This window comes from Rhincodon typus, chromosome 6 (genome assembly GCF_021869965.1).
Source record: "Rhincodon typus isolate 14 chromosome 6, sRhiTyp1.1, whole genome shotgun sequence".
Classification (NCBI taxonomy): domain Eukaryota; kingdom Metazoa; phylum Chordata; class Chondrichthyes; order Orectolobiformes; family Rhincodontidae; genus Rhincodon; species Rhincodon typus.
Genome location: NC_063337.1, coordinates 5,126,203 through 5,141,982, shown reverse-complemented (window position 1 = coordinate 5,141,982; position 15,780 = coordinate 5,126,203). Strand labels below are relative to the sequence as shown.

General features: G+C 43.5%; 2 protein-coding genes across 5 annotated transcripts in view; both read left to right on the top strand.

The window, feature by feature from the left end:
- Positions 1–15,780, top strand: part of dgat2 (diacylglycerol O-acyltransferase 2) — a 659,593-nt gene that overhangs the window by 25,103 nt on the left and 618,710 nt on the right. The window lies entirely within an intron of this gene.
- The window catches only part of LOC109928510 (kelch-like protein 24), a 393,202-nt gene that overhangs the window by 2,762 nt on the left and 374,660 nt on the right, over positions 1–15,780 (top strand). For both annotated transcript variants that reach the window (XM_048598465.1, XM_020528460.2), the window contains exons 2-4: positions 151–1,050; positions 1,588–1,772; positions 3,434–3,552. In XM_048598465.1, the coding sequence (XP_048454422.1) occupies positions 176–1,050; positions 1,588–1,772; positions 3,434–3,552 (1,179 nt within the window). In that variant the 5' untranslated portion in view covers positions 151–175. The remainder of the gene's footprint in view (positions 1–150; positions 1,051–1,587; positions 1,773–3,433; positions 3,553–15,780) is intronic.

The following is a 15,780-nucleotide window of genomic DNA, read 5'->3' as shown; positions in this document are numbered from 1 at the left end:
CCGAAGAAGGGTCTAGGCCCGAAACGTCAGCCTTCCTGCTCCTCTGATGCTGCTTGGCCTGCTGTGTTCATCCAGCTCTACACCTTGTTATCTCAGATTCTCCAGCATCTGCAGTTCCTGCTATCACTCCTAACTGTTTCATTTCTCTAGGTAGACGGAAGACCCTTGGAACCCAATGATGGGCTTCGGTAGCGTAAGCCCAGAAGACCAGGCTCTAGAGACACAGTTAAGCAGCAAGGCTCCCACCACAGACCTTAACCTGAAGGCATGCCATGCTGAAGACGTCTTGCAAAATCTGAACACTTTTCGTAAAAGCAGACTATTCACTGATGTTGTGCTTCGTATTGATGGTGAAGAGTTCCATTGCCATCGAGCCACCCTCTCTGCCAGCAGTATCTACTTCAGGACAATGTTCAGCACCAATTTCCAGGAGAGCCAACAGAACGCTGTCGACATCAAAGGGGTCTCAGCTGACACCATGGATTGTGTGATAGACTATATGTACGGAGGAATGGGAATCATCCGAGAGGACAACGTTCAGAGTCTGCTGGAAGCGTCTGACCTCTTCCAAGTCTCCATGCTCCGACAAGGCTGTGAGGAGTTCTTGGAGAACCAGCTGGATCCTTGCAACTGCCTTGGCTTCTTGAACTTTGCCAACCTCTTTACCATCCAGGGCTTGTCTGAGAAAAGCAAACAGTTCCTGCTGAAACATTTTGCAGAAGTGATCCAGCATGAAGAATTTTTGCAACTACCCAAGGAATTCCTGTGTGATCAGCTGTCCAGTGACGACCTAGCTATTCCGAAGGAAGAGACTGTCTTTGAAGCTGTGATGCAGTGGGTTCATCATGACCTGCCTGGTAGAAAACATGCATTGAAAGAGCTTTTGGAGCACGTTCGAATTCCCTTACTGGATCGGATATATTTTGTTGAGAAAGTCGAAATGGACGAGCTGATCCTGAGCTCGAAGGAGTGTTTACCTTTGCTGCAAGAGGCAAGGAGGTTCCACATCTTTGGTAATGAGATAGTGTCTCCAAGGACAAGACCACGGAGGTAAGTTGTGTCTGATTGTGGGGGGACCTGGTAGAGGTCATAGAGCCATATAGCACAGAAACAGATCCTTTGGTCCACGTGGACAGGGTCGATAGAAATCAGCTGTTCCCGTTAGTTGAAGGGTTAGTAACAATGGGGCGCAATTTTAAGGTGAAAGGCAGGATGCTCAGAGGAGACTTGAGGAGAATCGTTTTCAACTAGAGGGTGGTGGGAATCTGGAATCGACTGCCTGGGAAACCTTAAAGTATTTGGATGAGCGCCTGTAATGTCATAACATTCAAGGCTATGGGCGTACTGTGAAGAAGTGGAACTAGTGTAGCTTTGGTAGTATAGACATGATGGGCTGAAGGACTGTCCAATTCTATGAATGTTTCTGAGTGTCTGAGCTTGAGAGGATGTTAGGAGTAGGTTGCTGTGTGGTACGAGGTCTTGTTCTTTTGATGCTGTTGTATCTTGTTTTCTGGATCAACAGTGTAAGCCTGCAGAATGGACCGGATAAAAACCTAACCTCACAGCAGACACTTTCCTTTCACTCAGGTTTGCGAATGTTGCAGAGGTGATCGTCATGCTGGGAGGCTGTGACAGGAAGGGTCACGCAATGCTGCCACATACCGAGCAGTACAATCCAGGGACGGGTGAATGGTCACCACTGGCCAAGATCCCTGACTACTCCAAGTCGGAATATGCCGTGTGCTCCTTCAGGAATGATATCTTTCTCTCAGGTCAGCAGCTGAACCTTGGTCTCATTGTGTAGTCGGTGTAGGGGAGCTCCGTGGATGAGTGAAATCAGGAAGTGTGGGAATGTGAGTGTGTTTGTAGGTAAGAGTTTGCGAGCTTGTGTGTGTCTGTGTCTGTGTGTGTCTGTGTCTGTGTCTGTGTGTGTGTGTGTATGTGTATATCTGTGTGTGTGTGAGTGAGTGTGTGTCTGTGTGTGTGCGTGCACGTGCACATGTGTGCAAGCTTGTGAGTGTGCATATGTGTGTGAGATTGCATGTGTATATGTATGCTAGTGTGTACTGAGTGTGTATATGATGTGTATATGGGTGTGTGTGTATACATGTGAGTCTGAGTGAGCTTGAGTGTGCATATGGGTACGTGTATATATGTGTGAGTGTGTATATGTGAATATGAAACCCCTGTGCAATTAGTTTAGCCAGCTGTGTATCAGCTGTGCTAAATGGGTAGCACCCTTGACTCTAATTCACAAGGTTCTAGAGTTGTGTTCCAGTCCAGGCCTTGAGCACAATTGTCCATTCACTAAAGTCCTTTAGGGTATGAAATCTGTTCTCCTGATCAGGATAATGTGTGACTCCAGCCCCACATCAATGTGGTTGACTTTTTGTTTGTCCTCTGAAATACCGAGCAAACTTCCCAATTCCTTGGCAGCCAGGGATAGGTGATAAATGCTGATTTGCATACCCCAAGAAACAATAAAGAAATAAAATTCTTCAGTGGAAGAGATGAGAAGTATTTTTTTTCTCACCCAGTGGGCCCATTGAACAATACAACCATAGTAATAGGGAAAGGAGTAGGCCATTTGGCCCCTCCAACCTGCTCTACCATTAACAGGATGTTGGCTCATTCGACATTCCTCACATCCACTTTCCTGCCCTTTCCCCATAATCCTTAATTCCCCAACTGATCCAGAATGTCTCTATCTTGGCCTTAAATTTACACAAGGACTGTGCCCCCCCTCCACAGCTGTCTGTGGCAAGGAATTCCAAAGACGCACTACCCTCTGAGAGAAGAAATTCCTCCTCATCTCAGTCTTAAATGGGTGCCCCTTTATTCTGAGGCTATATCCCTGATCCTAGACTCTCCCATGAGGGGAAATGCCCTCTGAGCATTTACCCTGTCAAGCCCTTTAAGAATTCAACATGTTTCAAATAGAGTATTGAGTCTTTGAAACTCTTCCTCAAAAAGGTGGTGGAAGCAGAGTCTTTGAATATGTTGAAGACAGAAGTGGATGGACTGTTGATTAGCAAGGGGCAGGTTGTCAGTGTGTGCTGAAAGGGGACTGAGGCCGGTAGGAATGCAGCGTAATCAGGTCAGCCATGCATGGCAGACCAGAAAGGAAGGGCTGAATGGCCTACTCTTGCTCCGAGTTTATATTACCCGTGTATGCTTCATTTTGAAAAGCTGGGAGCAGCATGCCTTTTTTAAACAGACAACACACAGGAACCCACGTCTGGAAATTCCAGTTACTGTAGAATTCCAATTAGTGGAGTGCCAGATGAAAAGAAATTTGATAACTTTCCCTGGGGTGCTTTTGTAAACAAGTCATGTAACATCCTACTTTAATGATCAGATGGGAAGCAGATGGGCACTTTGTTGTTTCTGTCAGACTTGGAATAAAATGTCTTACCTTTATTTTGATTTACAGGTGGGAACCTGTACAGTAATGATGTGTGGATGTATAACTCTCAGCTCAACATCTGGGTCAGAGTGGCTTCTTTAAATAAAGGAAGATGGAGGCACAGGATGGTGGCACTGCAAGGCAAGGTATGGACTGGACAGTGTTTTTGTACTGACCATAGACATCGGAGCAGAATTAGGCCATTCAGCCCATCGAGTCTCCTCTGCCATTCAATGAGATCTTGGCTGATTTGACAACCCTCAACTCCACTTTCCTGCAATTTCCCACAACCATGAAAAGCTATCTATCTCATCCTTGAATGTATTTAATGATCCAGCCCTCTGGAGTAAAAAATTCCACATATTCACTGTCTGAGAGAAGAAATTCTTTATCTCTGTCTTAAAAACACAACCCCTTATTCTGAGATGATGCCTCTGGTGCTAGTCTCCCTCAATGGGAAACTACCTTTCAGCATCTACTCTGTCAAGTCCTCAAAGAATGTTATATGTTTTAATAAGCCTACCTCTCATTCTTCTAAACTTCATTGAGCACAGGCCCAACCTACTCATCCTCACAAGAGAGACCTTGCGTACCTAGTTTCAGCTGAGTGGATAGCCCCAGATGCCAGTATATCTTCCTTTATATGCTGGGACCAAACCTTTTCACGTTATTCCAGCTGTGGTCTGACTCATTCCTTGTATGGCTTTAACAAGATCTCCCTAATTTTACACTCCATTCCCTTTGTAATAAAGGCCAACATTCCGTTTACCTTTCCTGTTGATTTTGGCCTTAACTAAAGGTTGGGCTCATTTTGATAACAGGAATGTACAGCTCCTTGGGTTTGCCCCATCAACCATAGGTGATCTCTTGCGAGAGAAGTGGTGGTGTAGTGAGAATGCAAGCTCTGGAGATGGGGGTTTCAATTCCCACCACAGTGTTTGATTAAACTCAACAAATAAATCTGGAATATGCCACCATGAATCTAACATCGATTATTATAAAATCTCACCTGGTTCCTAATGGTCGGGAGAGAAGGAAATCTGCCATCCTTAGCTGGTCTGGTCCATATGTGACTCCAGACCTACAGCGATGTGGTTGCCTCTCAACTGCCCTCTGAAACGACTGAGCAATGACTTTGCATAAATGAAGAATGCCAAGCAATCCGTACATCATCTGCATCTGAGATAACAAGGTGTAGAGCTGGATGAACACAGCAGGCCAACAGCATCAGAGGAGCAGGAAAGCTGACGTTTCAGGCCTAGACCCTTCTTCATAGAATGCCTACAGTGTGGAAACAGGCCATTCAGCCCATCAAGTCCAGACTGGACTCTGAAGAGATCCAAACCATTCCTATTGTTGTGCCACTGCATTTCTCATGCCTGCACACCCCTGAACACAATGGACAATTTAGCATGGCCAGTCCACCTAACCCACACATCTTTAGACTGTGGGAGGAAACTGGAGCACTGAGAGGAAATCTACGCAGACATGGGTAAAACATTCAGACTCTATACAAACACTTGCCAGAGGCTGAGATTGAACGTGAGTCCCTGGGCCTGTGAGGCAGCAGTGCTAACCACTGTGCCACCCACAGAAATCTTGTGATCTTAGTTTTGACATCCAGTAACCACAGTCTTTGGGAGGTTGCAAGTTCCATACTTTCATGACCTTATCTTCTGGCTGTATTTTGCCTCGTTAATGCCCTCTTGTCCTTGATCTGAAACTTATGTTTCCTGCCCATTTAAAGGCCTGGCTGCAAAGGCAGGGCATTGATTCGATCGAAGATCCACTTACCTGTTCTAGGTGAATATTAAAGACCTCATGAGTCACAGAATGACAAACTTGTTACTGTGCTGACGGAGGCCCCATTTGGCTCATCATACCTGCATCAGCTCTCCACATGATCAGTTTACTTATTGTGCCATTTCTCCCACCTTCTCCTTGTAAGCCTGCACGGTCCCCCTGATCAGGTAATAGTCATGCTCCCTTTTCAAATCCTTGATTGAACTCGCCTCCAATGCACTCTTGGGCAATACATTCCAGAAACAAAACAGAAATTGCTCAACATCTGTGGAGAGAGGAACAAAAATAAAGTTGCTAGAAAAGCCCAGCAGGTCTGGCAGCATCTGTGAAGGAAAAGACAGAGTTAACATTTCGGGTCCAGTGACCCTTCGTCAGAACGTTACAGCATCCACAGTCCTTTCAGTTTTTATCTGTGGAGAGAGTGCAGAATTAACGTTTCAGGTCCAGTTACCCTTCTTCAGAATTGACTGTAGCTGGTGTAAGGTTGGTATAGATGCCGAAGATGGGGTGGGGATTAGGAGTAAACGATAGGTAGAGATGGAGCCCAGAGAGAGAGAAACTCAGTTGGGCAGATAAAGGAATGGGTAAAAGGCAGCCTGGGAGGATAAATAGCTGCTAATGGGCACTGTTAGTGGCTGACAATGGGTTGTTTGTGGTAGCGGCCCATGTGCTGACCTGGTCTGGTGTGTGGGGTTTGGGATAACGACATGGGAGAAGGTGCCTCAAGCCCTACTATTATTGAACTCGATATTGAGTCCGGAGGGTTGCAGGGTCCCCAAGCAGAAAATGAGGTGTTGTTCTTCCAGCTTCTCTGGACTGCTGCAGCAAACTTGAGACAGAGATGTTGGCCAGGGAACAGGGTGGTGTGTTACAGTGGCAAGCAACTGGAAGCTCAGGATCATTTTTGCAGGCAGAATGTAGATGTTCTGTGAAGCAGTCAGCTAGTCTACGCTTCACTTCTCCAATGTAGAGAAGGCCACATTGTGAGCAGCAAATGCAGTAGATTAGATTGAGTGACGTGCAGGTAAAGTGCTGCTCCACCAGGAAGGTGTGTTTGGGCCCTTGAATACTGAGGAGGGAGGAAGTAAACAGGCAGGTGTGACACCTTCTGCAGTTGCAGGGGAAGGTGCCATGGGGCTGGGAGGGGAGTGGGGTGTATTGGGGGGAAGGAGGAGTCGACCAGAGTGTCCCGGAACGAACAGTCCCTGCGGAAGGCGGACAAGGGAGGGGAACATGTGTCTGGTGGTGGCATCCTGCTGGGTGTGGTGGTACTGATGGCTAATGGTCCTTTGGATGTGGAGGCTGGTGGGTTAGTAAATGAGGACAAGGGGTCCCTTTCACTGTTGTGGGAGGGAAGGGAGGGGTGAGGGCTGAAATGTGGGAGATGAGTTGGACTCAGCATAGGACCCTATCAACTACAGTGCTGCGGAATCCTTGGTTGAGGAAAAAGGTAGACATTATGGAGGCCCCCTTAAAGAAACAGGCATCATTGGAACAGATGAGATGAAGAAACTTGGAGAATGGAATAAACTCTTTACAGGAAACAAGGTGTGAGGATGTATAGGGACAGCACAGTATGGAGCTGGAGGAACACAGCAGGCCAGGCAGCATCAGAGGAACAGGAAAGTTGACATTTCAGGTTAAGTCCCTTCTTCAGAAGAAGAGCCCTGACCAGAAACATCAACTTTCCTGCTCCTCTGATGCTGCCTGGCCTGCTGTGTTCCTCCAGCTCCACACTGTGTTATCTCTGACTGCAGCATTGGCAGTTCTTACTATCTCTCATGAGGATGTATAGTCAAGGTGATAATGGGAGTTGCTGGATTTTTAACCAGACACTGACCGCTTGCTGAAGAAGAAGAATTTCTTCAAGTCACTTTTGCTTTTTTTCCTTTTTTACGTTAAATCTGTGCTCCCTCATTCTCGATCCTCTCACGAGTGGGAGCAGACTCTCCCATTTACCCTCCAGAACCCGCATGATTTTGAACACTTCAGTCAGATCCCTTCTTCTCTCCAAAGAGAACAATCCCAAACTCCCCATCCACTGAAATTCCTCCTTCCTGGAATCATTGTTGTGAACATCTTCTGCACTCTTTGCAATGCATTCACATTCTTCCTTTCATGTGGTGTCTGCAACTCTACATGAACTCCAGATGAAGCTAAACTAGTGTCATGTACAAACTCAACCTCACCTCCCTCTCTGTGCTCCGCATCTGTTTTAATAAAGCTTAGGATACTGTAGGTTTTATCAACTTCTCCTAGCTATCCTGCTAACTCTAATGTCTCATGCCTGTATACACTCCAGATTCCCCTGCTACTTCACACATTTTAGAATTGTGCCCTTTATCTTATATTGTCTCCCTGTGCTCTCTCTGTTAAATTGCATTGTCTTATGACACGGTGGCTTAGTGGTTAGCACTGCTGCCTCAAAGCACTAGGGACCCGGGTTTAATTCCACCCTTGGGCAACTGTCTGTGTGGAATTTGCACTTTCTCCCTGTGTCTGCATCAGTTTGCTCCGGTTTCCTTCCACAGTCCAAAGATGTGCAGGTTAGGCAGATTGGCCATGCTAAATTGCCCATAGTGTCCAGGGATGTATAAGCTAGGTGGGTTAGCCATGGGAAATGCAGGGCTACAAGGTAGGAGGTGGGGCTGGGTGAGATGCTGTTTGGAGGGTCAGTGTGGACTCGATGGGCTGAATAGCCTGCTTCCACACTGAAGGGATTCTATGATTTCCAGACTGTGTATGTGTGCATGGATGTGGGAAAGTTGGTGAGAGACAGTTAGGGTATGTGTATGTTAGTGTTACTATGTTAATCTTCCACAGCTTTTGTCCGAAAGTGGCCTTTCAGTTGACTGAGCCTGAGTGAGTTCTTTCTTTCAAAGAGAAATCCAGTCTGTCCAACCATCCCCCAATTTCACAGTTGAAAATAGCTTGACATCACTGTGACATTTTCGATTGCCTGCTGGTTTCACTTCCATCATGACTGAGGCTAGAGGCTTGCATTGCTGTACTAGTCCTACTGCTGCATGAATGACAACAAAAACTAAAAATACTTTCTCCAGTTCCTGTGATGACCAATTAAATATCTTTATCTACATTTGGTTTCAACATAACCAGGTTCCTTAAAGAACACCATCATCGGTTTATTATCAAAATGAAACTTCATCAATTTCTCTGCAGAAATTAGCCTTTTGTAAAACACTTTCCCCAATGAGTTACTATTAATTATTATTATAATAATTATAATTATTCTTTATTGCAAAGGATGAAATGTAGAATGTTCTGAAGTCTGTTGCTCTGAAGTTCTATGTATGTGGCCAAATCACTCATCATGATGTCTTTGAAGTCTTGCAGGCTCTAGTGCCTCAGAAAATACTATTTTTGAGACATTTCTTAACTTATACTTTCAAACACACAAGTTTCACTCTGAACTCAACATGAGAGTGTTTCTTTTCACCAATGGGAGAGATCAGCTGGGCAGCTTGTTCTCAGCAAGTTTCCCTCCAATTCAATTTGCTCTCAGCAAGTTTCCCACTAACTGAACTGCATCACTCCAAACCAATCACAGTTCAAAGCAGCTTGAGCAGAATCTACAACAAAGAAAGTAGTTATGTGTTTTACAGAAAGCCTTTGAAACAAAATTTCTGATGGCATCTGGATGTGTACATGAACAGGAAGGGTATAGAGGGATGTGGGCCAAATGCTGGAAAATGGGACTAGATTAATTTAGGATATCTGGTTGGCATGGACGAGTTGGACCAAAGGGTCTGCTTCCGTGCTGTCATCTCTATGACTCTATGACTTTATGTCCATCGTGAACTTACAATGACTTCTTTCAATAACACTTTGGCCTATTGAGTCTGTGCCAGTCAAAACTAACTACCCAACTGTTCTAATCCCATTTTCAGACTTGGCCCATAGCCTTCAATGCCTTCACAGCACAAGTGAATGTCCACGTACTTCTTAAATGTTATGAGGATTTCTCCCTCTACCACCCTTACAGTCAGTGAGTTCCAAATTCCACCACCCTCTTAGGGAAAACATTTTTCCTCACATCTCCTCTAAACCTTCTGCCTCTTACCTTAAATCTATGTCCCGGTCATTGATCCTTCCACCAAGGGGAAAGGTTCCTTCCTCTCTACCCTGTCTGTGCCACTTAAAATTTTATACATCTCAGTGTCCCCCTCCAAATCTCTTCTGCTCCAAGGAAAACAGTCCCAGTCTGTCTAATCTCTCTTCACAACTCTCCAGCCCAGGCAACATCCTGGTAAATCTCCTCTGCACTCTCTCTAGTGCTATCAAACCCCTCATCTAATATGGATTCCAGAACCACACACAATTCTCTAGCTGTGACTGGACTAATGTTTTATGCTGTTTTAGCACAATCTTCCTGATCTGAAACTCTATGCTTCAGCTAAGAAAGACAAGCATCCTTATACCTTCTTAATCACTTTATCTGCCTGTCCTGATACCATCAGGGACCGGTGGTCATGCACCCCAAGGTCCATGTCTATCAGAATCCAGACTTTTTGAGAATTTGCTGCACTTCCGGTTTCTCTTGGAACAAAAATATTCCCGGTTTTGGTAAGAAACTCAACCTGAGACCTGGTTCGGTGCAGAAAACAGAAACCGGAATTACAAGCAGGTGTTAGGATTAAGGTTGTGTGCATTCCTCTATTCAATGTGATTATGGATGATCAATGCCATCCTCTTGCTCTCTCCCCAGACCCATTGACACCATTAGCTTCTTGAATTCCATCCTTTCTGACGCATATTCAAGACCTTTGCCTCCATAGCCCTTTGTGATAGAGAATTCCACAGGTTTGCCATCCTCTGGGGAAGAAATTTTTCTTTGTCTCGGTCTAAAATGGCCAACTCTATGTCCTGAGGCTGTGAGTCCCTTGTACTGGATGCCAGGCTACAGATGGCTTCATCTCTGCATCGAATCCGTCTCACTGTGTCAGAATTTATGTTTCAATGAGATTCTCTCTCATTCTTCTAAACTCCAGTGAATACAGAGCCAGGCGATCCAATCCCTCCTCATATGACAAACCTGCCTTCGTAGAGTCACAGAGTTGTAAAGCACAGAAACAGACCCTTTGATCCAGCGATCAGATTTCCTAAATTAATCCAGTCCCAAGTGGCAGCATTTGACCTATATCCCTCCAACTCTTAATATGCATGTTACCATCCAGTTGCCTTTTAAATGTTGTAATTGTACCAGCCTCCATCATTTCCTCTGGCAACTCATTCCATATGCACCAGAGGTGATATCCTAGTGGTATGATGGCTGGACTATGAATCCTGAGACCCAGGTAATGGTATGGGGATCTGGGTTCAAATCGTGCCACAGCAAAATGTGGAATTTGAATTCCATAAAAATCTGGAATTAAGAGTCAAGTGATGACCATGAATCCATTGTCGGAAAAACCCAGAAGGAAACTGCCATCTTTACCTGGTTTGGTTTACATGTGACTCCAGACCCACAGCAATGTGGTTGACTCTTAACTGCTCTCTGGGCAATTAGGGATGGACAATAAATGCTGGCCTAGCCAGCGACACCTTCATCCTGTGAATGAATAAAATAAAACACCCTCTGTGTGAAAATGTTGCCCCTCAGATCCCTTTTAAATCTTACCCCTCTCACCTTAAACCTATTCCGTCTAGTTTTGGATTCCCCCCACCCTGGGGAAAAGACCTTAGTTATTCACCCTACCCATGCCCCTCATGATTTTATAAACCTCAATAAGGTCACCCCTCAGCCTTCAACGCTACAGGGAAAATAGCCCCAGTCTATTCAGCCTCTCCCTATTGCTCAAACCCTCCAATCCCGGCAACATCCTTGTAAATTTTTTCTGAACCCTTTCAAGTTTCACATCTTTCCTATAGCATCAGAAAACACTTGTTTTTATTTTCCTGATTGGCTCAGAAAGGATACAGTCCTGGTCTTGTGAGTCTGGGTTATGTAAAAGAATGGCCTCAAGGGGGAACGGGAAGGGCAGGGGTGGGAAACAAAGCCCCTTAGACTTAGGATAACAAGGTGTAGAACTGGTGAACACAGCAGGCCAAGCAGCATCAGAGGAGCAGGAAAGCTGACGTTTCGGGTCTGGACCCTTCTTCAGAAATATGATTTCTGACTTTGTCCACCCAGTCCAACACCAGCACCTCCATATCACTCTTTTATATTAATGGTGGAGCAGCTTAACCAGTGCCCCAGTCACAGTATTTAATGTTGAAATGGTACACAATGTGAAGAAGGGATGCCGCGTAGATCAGGTGCCACAAAAGGTGGACCACCTGCCATTATGTCATCACCCATATTCTCAGACCCTGGCTCTACTCTTTGGCAATGTCTGATTGAATCTGCATATGCTGTGTGTCAGCACAAAGCCATTTACAGAGCCATACTATCAGTTCTAATCAAGGTTACAAGCGTGGCAGTTCACCATTTCTTTCAACATTGCTTTGATATTTTTTGCAATATCAACTGCCACTTAAGATACCAAATTGATAACTGTCATGCTTTGTTCACTATAGCCATCTCTTTCATCAAAAGAAGATAAGTTTGCCCCATTTCAACTGAGCAGTGATCCACTCCATTCTCCCTTAATCACTACCTGGATCCCCAAGTATTTAACTGTCCTGCCAAATAGAATATTCTTGGTCTCAAAAAAATGTTTTGTCTTCCAAGGTATGTGACATATTAACTGTATTTAAAAAACAACTTACTATGGCTTCATCTTGCTATACAGCTCTAAGTTTGTGTGTGTGAGTGTGAGTGAGAGAGAGAGAGAAAGAATGTGAGAAGAGTATGATAGTGCATCACTTCTTATGTTATGCTAATGGAGTACAGTTCATTATAGATTTTACAATACAATAGCAAAACACCAGTGGTATGAATACAGTATATGTAGATGTTCTGTTATATTTCCAATTAATGAAAAGTGATGCATTTTGTCATGGCAAGTTAGTAGATGCCGTCATTTTATGCAAGGTAGTATGGAGGTACCAATGCTTTAAGAAGCTGAAATTTTAGCATATCCTGTTGTGCATAACTGACTTAATATCACGCAGTTAGATTATCAATATGTCAAAATTATTTGCTTTATAAAGCCTCCTTACGCTCCTTGCTGTGGGACTTCAGTTTTAATTCATAACTTGAATATGTGATCTGCTGGAATATGTAATGCGTGGTAAGAAAGGAAAAAGCTGCGACTTGTCTGAGAATAGCGAATGTGTAGTAGATTGAGTGGCAACTATGCGCAATATAGGCTTTCCTCAAGGTAGCAAAAAGGCTTTTGCATCAGTTTCAGACCCTGGAGATAGTGAACTCAGCATTTACTTGATCATCACTTTCTGGCAGGAATGATTCCATGTTCTCCTCCAGGTTCCCTGCTCGAGAATGGCAGTTCTAGAATTCAACTCACGGGGCATAATTTCCAAATCACCACCATCAAATAAAAGGTTAGGGTCCTGAGCTGCTCCATCAATTGTGCATGAAACATACAATGTTTTGCCTCAACATTTTATTGCTTGAAAATATTGCTCTTCATTTACATAAGTAGAGTCACTGCAGAAATTCTGCCTTCCACTGTAGAAGTTCCTAATGAGGTACACATTTCACGCTTGAAAGATGCACAATTTCAAACAAACGCCAGATGATTCAGTGGTCTGTTCAAGTTTGACACAAAGTCACACAGATCATTTAACTTTTCATACATCATGTTGAGAGCAAATTCAAGTTCTTCTTAAGGTGTTTTTATATTGTTTGAAAAATATCTACCCTATAAATTACTGAATTATTACTCTCTCCCAGGCTTAGCTGCAGGGTGCCAAAGGGCACCAGTTGATGTGGCAAATAGTGGATGTATTTCTGTGACTAGAATATATTAAGCTTAGAAATTGTTATTGGTTATTAGCATATTAACATTTAACACATGCGTTCAACTTCCCTTGTTTATATCATCCTATGCGACAATGTTTTTTTTTTGTGTTACAGTTTCATTTCAAAACTGAACCAGCAGAAAAAAAGGATTGATTTATAAAGCTACTAAACATCCATTCGCAAATAACTCCAATAGTACTTTGAGGCAAGAAAATACTTCCAGCTTGATATTTTATTGCTGAGTTTAATTTAATAATCCCATTTTTTTGCCAAAGTCTTAATGAAAAATAAAGCAGAAACATAACCACTTGTTCTCACTCATCTGAAAATTCAACCCTGGCACAACAGGGTTCTCTTAATTCTCTTAATAAAAGCCAAATAACTGCTGGTGCTCCAAATCTGAAATAAGTACAGAAAACGCTGGAAATACAGTGCAGGTCTTAAGCATCTGTGGAGAGAGAAGCCTGGACTTCCATCCTTGGCAGGTGTGAGGAATCAAGAAAATTTCTGGGTTCACTGAGGTCAGAGAAAGTGACTTCCGAGGTACAATCTTCATGGCCTTGGGTTAGTGGAGTGGGGGGTGTGCTGCAGTAGGCCTGTTGACCCAGGGAAGAGGTCAGAGGCTGCTGGAGGCCAACGCAGACTCCTAAAAAGGCCTTACTTATCATTGTGGATTTCCTTCTCATTGTAATGAAAAGCAAAAGGTCTTTTAAACCTCACCCATCACATCTGCTCACACCACAGACATTACCTGTGCACCAGCTTGCTAAAAAATGTCCTTTCAACTATCTACTGTGGTTCTTCAATCCTGCAATGTCAAACAATGGTGCATCCATTTCCATTAACCGACTGTACCCTGTATAGAAGGAATGAAACTAACAGTGATAATAGTATAAGTTCAAAAGAAAATTTCTAATAACTATCTACTTTCTTTAAACACAATTTGGATGAAATAGAGGGGAAACCTGGTGAATACTCCAGATAGAGACTTCAATGGCATAGCTGGATTAGATTGATAGCATTGCTGCTGACTGAGCTAGTCAAGGTGGAAAGGACACAGCTGCTAGACTGGATCTAAAGCAGGTGGTGAGAGAACCAACCACAGGAAGAAAATAAATCTACCTAACCCCCTCCTCACCAATCTGCCTGTTGCTGATATGTCTATTCATGACAGGATCGAGTATCAAAAGGAATGACAGTCATTGTGCACACAAAGTCTCCGTATTCATTGGAAAGACTCTATCGTTTAATTTTCCTGCACTTTTGATTGTAGTTTTCAAAACCAAGGATTGTCAAAGGGATCGCTGTATTTTATAAACACAAGTACCAGCATTTATTGTAATGTTACATTATTGTTTGTTCAATCACTGAGGAAAGTTTGAATGTAAACAAATTGTCAGCAGAGAGTATGTACAAAATGAGCAACGAATAGCTGATCTGCCTGAGGAGTTGTGACCAGTTACCACTTTGGTGATGACAAAGGCATTTTGTTTCGCAACAACCAGGTAGCTGAATAGCTTGTGGGTGAGAATGTAATGGTCAAAACCTTTGGACATCGGGAAAGTACTGTCTTTGTCTCCGCTGTAAGAAAAATGCGAAAGCTCGAGCAAAATCTGTTTATTTTCCCTTACCAATTGTTGTAAGCTGTGGTTTTTAACCAATAAGTCAGAGACTTTGTAAATTGTGAATGAGTCACCCTGTGCCTCTGCAAACAATTTAAAGTATCTGAGAAAGAAGGTCATGGGGCAGCAAGTCCTGACAAACCAAATGGATAATCTCAGTGGATCCCATGGACAAGGACCATTCAAGTAGCTTTCCAGTTTATCCCTTCACCCATTACACTAGTATTTGTTTTTCTTTCTGTATGTGTGTAGGAGGAGTTTTATAAGTGGTTTAGAATTTAACTGGTACGGTAATATGCTGACAGTTCATAATTGTTTATTTGTAACTAAAACCTATTTATTTGTAATGCATCATCAGTCTTGTTAAGTACAGAAACTGAGTTTGTGGTTTGCATCAACCTGATTCGAAAAAGACAAGCAAATTTGAGAATACTGTGAAAATTGATCTTTACTTTTGTTATGATTCTGGGAATAGCAGGGTTTGACTTCCAGTGGGCTACCACAGCGAGGCATGACAACACACTGGAAATACTCTCCATCGTGTTGTACAGCACTATAGCTGTGCTAAATGGGACAGATTTCAAATAGATCTAGAATTCAAAACTGGACATTCATAAGATGCTGTTGGCCATCGGTAGCAGAATTGTGATCAACACAATGTGTAACATCATGGTCTGGTATTTTCCTCAGTCTATCATTACCATCAAACCAATGGATAAAATCCAATGAACAGTGCCAGATAGCATGCCAGGAACAGCACCAGGCATACCTAAAAAGGAGGTAGCAACTAGGTGAAGCTACAACACAGGACTACTTGTGTGACACGCAATGGAAGCAATATGCAATACCCAGGACTATGCGATCCCTGAAAGATCAGATTTAAACCCTGCCACATTCAGTCATGTATGGTGGTGAGCAATTAATCAACTAACTAAGATGGAAGCAGGGAGATTGTTTCCACTGATGCGTGAAACTACGACTAGGGGGCATAGCCTCAAAATAATGGGGAACAGATTTGGACTGAGTTGAGGAGGAACTTCTTCACCTAAAGGGTTGTGAATCTG